The sequence below is a fragment of the Gopherus flavomarginatus genome, chromosome 2, assembly GCF_025201925.1.
Source record: "Gopherus flavomarginatus isolate rGopFla2 chromosome 2, rGopFla2.mat.asm, whole genome shotgun sequence".
NCBI lineage: Eukaryota > Metazoa > Chordata > Testudines > Testudinidae > Gopherus > Gopherus flavomarginatus.
The window spans coordinates 257,083,431-257,092,370 of record NC_066618.1 but is presented as its reverse complement, the minus strand read 5'-3'; the positions used below and the strand labels follow the sequence as shown (position 1 = coordinate 257,092,370).

Sequence of the window (8,940 nt, the reverse complement as noted above, 5' to 3'; positions counted from 1 at the left end):
TTAACATCTGCATCTTTGTTTCAAAATATTGGACAAGAATGTAAACCTATGGAGGACGCAAAATATATGAAATAAAAAGCAAATTAAGAAATTAGAATAAAAAGAATCCTAGATCACTGCATGGTAGAGTTTTAAAAACTACTATTCCTCCTGAGAAGAGTTTCAATGCTATTTGATTTATTATTTGCATTGCAGTAACAACTAGAGGCCCCAGCTGAACTCAACATGTCATTGTACTAGCTGTTGTACAGACAAAAAGTAAAAGATATTCCTTGATTTGAAGCATTTACAATCTACATGGACATGAAAGACAAAAGGTGGGATGAAGGAAATATTATCTACAATTCCAGATGGAATTCAATGACTTGCCCAAAGTCAAGCCCATGGAAATCTGTGCCAGAGCTAGGATTTGAATCCAAATATCCGAAGCCCCAGTCAGGTGCACTATTCCTAGTGAACAGGCTCACTTCGCTCAGCATTGATCAACAGTTACAAAGACAGATCACCTTCATCTCCAAGTTCTTGTCTTCTGACCTTGAGTCATCGCCATTACTAACAAAGTGACAGAGAGAATATCTCCCCAGAAGGACAGTGCCCTTTGTATATTCCTTTCCAATTCATCTCTGACAGATAGAGGCTGAGAGGAGAAATTACATAGATAGGAATAACTAGTTACCCGCAGCTCCTTACTTTCTTATTCAAAAGCAGAGTTCAGTTTGAAAATCTGAAGGTAAATAAAAATGCTTAAAGAGGAGTAGGTTATTTCATGGTTATACTACTTCCTTTCATAGCTGCCATTTCATGCCACACCTAGTTATTATGGAGCAATAGTAATCAATGTAGTTAATGTTTGAACCAACCTTCAGGGAGAATCTGAGAAACCAAAAACAGCGCATAGATACACAGAGAGACATCATTAACTGCAGCAGGTGATTCTAAAGGCTCAAAGAGGGAAATATATTTTAGAGGGAAACAACATTTTCATACTAAAGGTAAGGGGTGCTCTAATTAACATTTGTTTGGAAGATTTTTAAGTGCCAAAGGAAGGGAGCTGGGTTGTTGGTAATGTTAGCAACTTGATGGCCTGTGCTTGTCCTTTTCTTGGAAAATGGATGGCAGTATTGCTAGTGTTAGGAGTAGTTTGGATCTGATGCAGATCAGTTTTTTCCTTCAAGGCAAAGTAGTTTATACTTTAAAACTTAAATCTCTAAAACAAAAAATACAAAGCAGGCATTTAAAATATGTTTTTTTAAAAAACTTTTCATGTAATCAGATACTTTTAACTCTTCATCTGGAAATATGTACTATACTCACAGAGCATTTATTATCAAAAACTGCTTGTATATTTGCATATTGGATACCCTAGAGTCATATATGTTTCATTTTTAAGTGTTTTTAGACAGAGGATGCATAAAAAGGATCATTAGGGATCTATAAATTGGTTAGGAAAAGAGAAGTGGGTGAAATGAACTAGTTCAACCCTCAACCTGGATCTCAACTGTCAAACTCTCCATTTGTGTGTGTGTGTTAGAAAGAGCTTAGGTAGATATTGCTCCTTCTGCTTAACCCTATACTGTTCTTGTACAGCGGCGGCAGCTTATATGGGCTCGTGGTGCCTGAGCACCAGGAATATTCAAGGCTGGGGGCCATGCTCCACCAATATTTGGAGCTTGGTTTCTCCCCTGGCCCTGTCTGGAGTGGACCCTGGCCCCTCCCATCCTGAAGCGTCGTCTCCCCCACCCCACCTCGGAGCTTCCCTGCCTGAAAAAAAAACAGCCTGTGCCTCTCTCCCTTGCTTGTGCTGCCGGCTGCCTGTTGCTGCCTCTGCCTAAGACTATAGAGACTGTTGGAGCACCTCTGGAGGGGAGGGGGAGAGAGGAGTAGGGAGGAGGCATGCACATGCTTGGGAGCCCTCTCTCCCGTCCCCCAGCACCCACCTGGAAGAGACACCAAGGGGACTTCCAGCCAGGAGATGGACATCTGGAGTGGACCTCACTCACCTGAGCAGCTGCTGGGGCTTCAGTGAGGTTTGACCCTGTGATCCACCCCCTCCCCCCTGCAGCCCCCACTCCTGCCCCACACTGGGCAAGGGGCAGCCCCATCCCCAGTGAGGCTAGGGTGAGGGGCAGCAGGCTGTGGCAGGGGAGGAAGGAAGCCACGTGATGGCAGCCCCCCCCACAACAGGGGAGATGGGAGGAGGAGGGCTTCCTAGATCTGAGCAGCTGGGGCTTGGGTGAATTTTGTGACACCCTACCCCCCACCCCCCAGCCACCACCCTGCAGTCCCCACTCCTGTCCCAAGCTGGGCAAGGGGTAGCCCCATCCCCAGTGAGGGGCAGCAGCAGGGGAGACCACACCATAGGGGAGGCGAGTGGGCTTTCTGGACCTGAGAGAGACCCTAGGAGCATGCGCAGTGACCGTGGTGCAGAGTGAGTGTGCTGGGGAGGGGGAGAGGAGGGGTTCCTCCCCTGGAGCTTGCTGTTGCCAGTGTGTGTGTGGGGGAGTCCTCTCTGGCCCTAGTCCTGGATCAGCCTGTCTGCACCCCAAGTTCCTTATTCCCAGCCCTGCACCACTCCAGAGCCTGTGCCCACAGCACCCCAACCCTGAGCCCTCTCCTGCACTGTGAACCCCTCATCCCCAGCCCCACCCCAGAGCCCTCACCTGAGGGGAAAACTGTGCAACTTAAATTTGGTGTCAAGTATCAGAGGGGTAGCCGTGTTAGTCTGGATCTGTAAAAGCAGCAAAGAGTCCTGTGGCACCTTATAGACTAACAGACGTATTGGAGCATGAGCTTTCATGGGTGAATACCCACTTCGTCGGATGCATGTTAAATTTGGTGGTCAGTTTGGAGTATCATTGTGTTTAACACAATACTTGATTATTTTACACCCTTTAAAGTATATAACTAGTCGTATACAGGTGTTACAAAGTGGGAATGTTCTTGTTTTCTCTGAATACTGTGTGGGTGCCTCAGTTTCACCTGTGCATTTCTCAAGGATCTAGATGGTGGGATAAGGGGGTGTGATTGTGGGACCAGTGTGATGCCATCTGCACAGAGAATATCTGAAACCCTGTTTCCGGGCAACTGATGGCCTGGGCCTCTCTCCTGCAAGGTACCAACTGAAGGTGTTGGAGAACAAAGAGATCAGGTGGCCTCCTAATGCCTGGAAAAGAGACAAAGGACAGAGGAGGGAGTGTCGGTGCCTGTGCAGACTTCTGGGAAGCGCATGGTGTGGAAGGGGATGCTGGGATGCTTTGGAACTACTCCCTACAAAGCCAGTCAGGACCCTGGGGGAGCATCCTCTCTCTCTGAGCAGACTGTCTCCAGGGCAAGAAGCTTACACCTTCCTGGGTCTGACCTCGGAGCATTCAACTTGCCCTTCCACACTGTGCGCTTTCCGCAGCGAGTCTGCCCAGGCAACCAGAAGTCCCTGGGGCAACCAGAGGTCCCTGCACCCCAACTCTGCAGTCAAACATGACTCTCAGCCAGCCGGTAAAACAGACAGTTTATTAGATGACAGGAACACAGTCCAAAACAGGACCCCTCAGTCAGGTCCATCTTAGGGGTGGGGAGCCCAGACCCAAGTTCTGGGCCTCTCCCCATTTCCCCAGCCAGCTCCAAACTAACACTCCCTCCTCTGGCCTTTATGTCTTTTCTGGACAAGGGGCCACCTGATCTCTTTGTCCCCAACACCTTCAGATGGCATCTTGCAGGGGAAACTGAGGCACCCACACAGTATTCAGAGAAAACATTAAGAACATTTCCACTTTGTCACAACAGGTGCAACAAAATATAATACTGTATATTGAAGCAGGCGAGTGCTGCTTCTGACTTTCCACTTTTAATTGACCCTTGTAATCTTGTGGTGCCGACGCGTTGTAGCTTCATTTTATATTGGCTTACAAGGCGGGAGCCGGGGGGGCACCACTATTTTGGGCACCACCAAAAATTATACAAACATGCCGCCTATGTTCTTGTATGCTAGCTAAAACCCTTCTCTAAGTCTCAGCAGGTCTTGCATTCTATACTGGGCCAGATGAGTTGGATCAGTTGGACTCATGAGTTCTGAGGTTTCCTGGGCGATAGTGGATTGTGCATTTCAGGGGCTTCTGACCCCTGGGAATGCCAGAGTGTAAGAGATCTGGTAAGAGCCTCTAACCACCTGAGAAATACTGGTCTCACCTCTCAGTGTGCAAGGTTATGATGAAGAAATAAGCACTGATCAAATCTCTGTTCTAGGTTTTATCCACTGATACAGTGGCCTGTTTTATAAATGTGTTTGATAAGGAATTAATTTAAATTTGGAGGAAAAATAGACCTTCCCCAGACTATAATTTACCAAAACAAAGTATCCCTCATATTGCTGTAATTCTCAGTCAAGCTGGGATAGGTTAAAGTCAGGGATCGGCAACTTTTGGCACATAGCCCAGTAGGGAAAGCCGCTGGCAGACTGGGACAGTTTGTTTACCTGCAGTGTCCACAGGTTCGGCCGATCGTAGCCCCCACTGGCCACAGTTCACTGTTCCAGGTCAGTGGGGGCTGCGGGAAGTCGTGCGGGCCGGGCCACCTCTTCCCGCAGCCCCCATTGGCCTGGAACGGTGAATAGTGGGAGCTGCAATCGGCCGAACCTGTGTACGCTGCAGGTAAACAACCTATCTGGCCCACCGGCGGCTTTCCCTGATGGTCCGCATGCCAAAGCTTGCCGATCCCTGGTTTAAGTGGATGAGGTAGTATGTAACTGCCATGTGAGTGGGTACTTTTGCTAACCTACTCTACTACCACAGTCTCCATGGTATGTATAGTCAAAACTCATCCCCTTTCTGGGGTTTGGCTTTATTAAAAAGGGGGGAGGGGAGGAATTCTACCAGTAAGATGTCATAAAGATCAGATCAAACCATCTCCTCAGGTCTGGCTGCTCCCAGGGTTTCTCCTTCAGTACTGCTCAGACCACACCCCAGATTTTCTTGCTGGACATGGAAAAACGAGTCACCTTCTTCACTTCCCCCCTTTGCCAGAATAATCGACAACTGGGTGGGATGTGAGCCTGTTTCCTGGCAAAATGCTAATTTTCTATTTATTTAACTTCTTCCTGTGGTTTCACTGGAGAGCAGTTTTCTTCTTTCTATACCTCTGCAATTAGGCCTTGTCTGTGCAAGTGGCCACCCTGAGTTCAGTGGGATTCCTTGTATCACTGATGCCTGCTCACATGGGTGGGTTGGGGAGTGCAAAGTCAAGCTCCTCTTGTATAGTACCGTTGTATATAGTGAAACAAATACAGCCTAGTGCTGTTCATTAGTGCTGGGCAATATAGTTCCTATGCATAAGTCCAGTAACTGCCTTCTCCTGTGAATTGTAGAGGAGAAAACAGAATTAAATGGGATGGAAAAGTGATAGAGAGGGCTCTGCCTCCACAATATGTTCTTCCCTCCCTGTGGCTGGGGCTTGGTAGCTTAAGGTTATGTACTGTGGAATGGGGGAGAGCCAAGATACAGAGGTGCCGAGTGCTCACGACTGCAATATGAATGATCAACGCAGAGGCTTCCACTACTTTTTGCAACATAAACGTTCACTGCGCGTCAGCAATACTTTACAGAATTGGTCTAGTCCTTTAAGTGGAAGTGTTCTAACCCGAGGAGAAGAGAATTTCATTTCCATCAGTCCCCTAGATTTATGACAGGAAGTGATACACACAACTGAGCCCACAGTTTTCAAAGCTGGGTTCCTTGTGATGGGCTCCTGAAGAGCAACCTTGAGTGTAAGAGCACTGAACTGCCCTGGCTGTCATTGAGAGCTATGAGTGCTCAATTCTTTTGAAATTCAGGAGGCTTTAATTTAGTATTAATTTAGGTGCCTCTATATGGATTTGGGACCTTGACTTCTGGCACCTAGGTTTTAAAAGTTTGACTTAAACCTTTATTTATAAATATATGGAATGAGAATTCTGATGGACTAAGATGAATGGATTGTAAACTATTATGTAATCATTTACAGGAGCCAAAAGAAAAGAAATCATCAAAATGGTTAAGCTCTGTGGACTTCATCTATTCTATCTCCTGGTATTTCACCTGGTGAGTGATTGCCTTGTCTTTTGTTTAGTTGGTAAAAACCCTGCATATCAACAGATGTATCCAGGCCCTTAAACTATCTTTCATAAATTGCATTTCAGCATAAAAGTAGGATGGGCAACATATTCTGTATAGAATTTTTATAATACTGACCATGGACAAAATACGTGGACAAAAATCCTGGACATTCATGTCCTTGTTCAAAAGATTACAATTAATGTCAGTCATTTAAAAAACAGTTTGGTGACAAGCTTTAAATAAAAAGATCTTCTTATACTTCTCCTGTAGTAACTGAATCTGCTAAGGGAGAATGATTAAGACATGGTGTCATATTTCTCTTTGCTGTAGCTGAACCTCACATTAATAAAGATTTTAGAATGATTCCACCCTACGTCAAACAGTGATGACTTTTTACACTAGTTTAGTGCTGTGCTCTATTATAATTTACACTTGTGCTGCTATATAAATGCATTTTCCTAGGACAGACTGTGCTATATCATTTAAATCAAGGGTTCTCAAACTGGGGGTCAGGACCCCTCAGGGGGTCGTGAGGTTATTACAGGGGGGGTCGCAAACTGTCAACCTCCACCCCAAGCCCCACTTTGCTCCAGCATTTATAATAGTGTTAAATATATAAAAAAAGTGTTTTTAATTTATAAGGGGGGTTGCACTCAGAGGCTTGCTGTGTGAAAGGGGTGACCAGTAAAAAATCATACCTATTATTTATTTTACTTAGCTTCATTTCTCCACTTTGCAGTGGATTATCTATGGCCTAAACCTTCAACCTTTATGCATATGAGTAATCCTCTTTTATGGGAGCAGGCCCACTGAAGTCAATGAAATTACTGATATGTGTAAAGGCTGAAGGACTGGGGCTCTAAGCTGCATTTGTAACTAACATAAAGTATAAAAAATTCAGATCCAAACCTATAATAAAACAATGCCCCCCGCCAAAATATAACCATTTATAACCATTGCTCTCATAAATCCCATTGTCCTCAGTAGATTACTTGTGTGAATATAGGATTGCAAGACTCACTTTGTTGTACTTCAAATGTTTATTGCCAATGGGTGCACCTATAGAACTCCTGAAATTGTACTGCAACAGTTATAGTCAGTTTGTACAGGATTGTAACAGGTGCCAAACAGAAACTAGACCAAAGAGGAAAACAGCTCTTCCTTGTTGGTTCATGAATAATGATTCACAACATACTCATGCATTTGGAAATGTTTATGGCTCACATAAAGCAGTTTTAATTGACAGGATGAGATAGCTGTTGCTTGATACAAGAGCTAAACTTTGAACCCTACAGTTAGACTGCACAGTATTAGCCTTTGTTCTTTCAGAACAGGCACATCACTCTATAAAACACGACAAAGTAAAATCCATCAAAACCAATGGTCAACAATAAGAATAATAATAAAAAAAACAGTTTATAATCTATAAGGCCAGATTCTGCCTCCTTTGCTCTTATTAAAGGGATCTTACTTCCTGAATAGCCCTTCCGAACTCTCTGAGCTTACTTGCACAATAGGGCACAAACACTATGTAAGAAAAGGTGACAGTTCCATGGTCATCATTCTCTCACAGTAAGATCCAATGTCAGCTGAACTTCACCTGAAACACAGCACAATAGCACTTCATAGTAAATTATATTGAGCCCTTGCAAGTCCTCTGTCACAGCCTGTATAAAGTCTTTCCCTGGAAAATAAGTATGGAAGCATGTACTTTGAATACAGTTGTCTTTAACACAGCTGCACTTTGCTGCATAAAATCCAGGGGCTAGATGCACAAAGGGAACTTAGGCTCAGCATTGGTCCACTTTGTATAAATAATTAAATATTCAGTGGGCCAGAGAGCTTGACACTAATGCTAAAGCCTAGGGGTTGAGGTACTCATGTACAATCATACAATATCAGGGTTGGAAGGGGCCTCAGGAGGTCATCTAGTCCAACTCCCTGCTCAAAGCAGGACTAATCCCCAACTAAATCATCCCAGCCAGGGCTTTGTCAAGCCTGACCTTAAAAACCTCTAAGAATGGAGATTCCACCATCTCCCTGGGTAACCCATTCCAGTGTTTCACCACCTCCTAGTGAAAAAGTTTTTCCTAATATCCAACCTAAACCTCCCCCACTGTAACTTGAGACCATTGCTCCTTGTTCTGTCATCTGTACTACTGAGAACAGTCTAGATCCATCCTCTTTGGAACTCCCTCTCAGGTAGTTGAAAGCAGCCATCAAATCCCCCCTCATTCTTCTTTTCTGCAGACTAAACAATCCCAGTTCCCTCAGCCTCTCCTCATAAGTCATGTGCTCCAGCCCCATAATCATTTTTGTTGCTCTCTGCTGGACTCTTTCTAATTTTTCCACATCCTTCTTGTAGTGTGGGGCCCAAACCTGGACACAGTACTCCAGATGAGGCCTCACCAATGTCAAATAGAGGGGAAGGATCACGTCCCTCGATCTGCTGGCAATGTTCCTACTTATACAGCCCAAAATGCCGTTAGCCTTCTTGGCAACAAGGGCATACTATTGACTCATATCCAGCTTCTCATCCACTGTAATCCTTAGGTCCTTTTCTGCAGAACTGCTGCCTGGCCATTTGTTCCCTAGTCTGTAGTAGTGCACGGGATTCTTCCATCCTAAGTGCAGGACTCTGCACTTGTTCTTGTTGAACCTCATCAGATTTCATTTGGCCCAATGTTCTAATTTGTCTAGATCCCTCTGTATTCTATCCCTATCCTCCAGCATATCTACCACTCCTCCCAGTTTAGTGTCATCTGCAAACTTGCTGAGAGTGCAGTCCACGCCATCCTCCAGGTCATTAATGAAGATATTGAACAAAACCAGCCCCAGGACCGACCTTTGGGGCAGT

General features: G+C 45.0%; 1 protein-coding gene across 2 annotated transcripts in view; it reads left to right on the top strand.

The window, feature by feature from the left end:
• The first annotated feature begins 898 nt into the window (after positions 1–898).
• CDH17 (cadherin 17) overlaps positions 899–8,940 on the top strand; it is a 51,279-nt gene continuing 43,237 nt past the window's right edge. Inside the window, exons 1-2 of one of the 2 annotated variants that reach the window (XM_050940801.1) lie at positions 899–992; positions 5,992–6,068. In XM_050940801.1, the coding sequence (XP_050796758.1) occupies positions 6,018–6,068 (51 nt within the window). In that variant the 5' untranslated portion in view covers positions 899–992; positions 5,992–6,017. Of the gene's footprint in view, positions 993–5,990; positions 6,069–8,940 lie in introns of those variants that run through there. The other variant, XM_050940802.1, reaches the window with a different exon arrangement.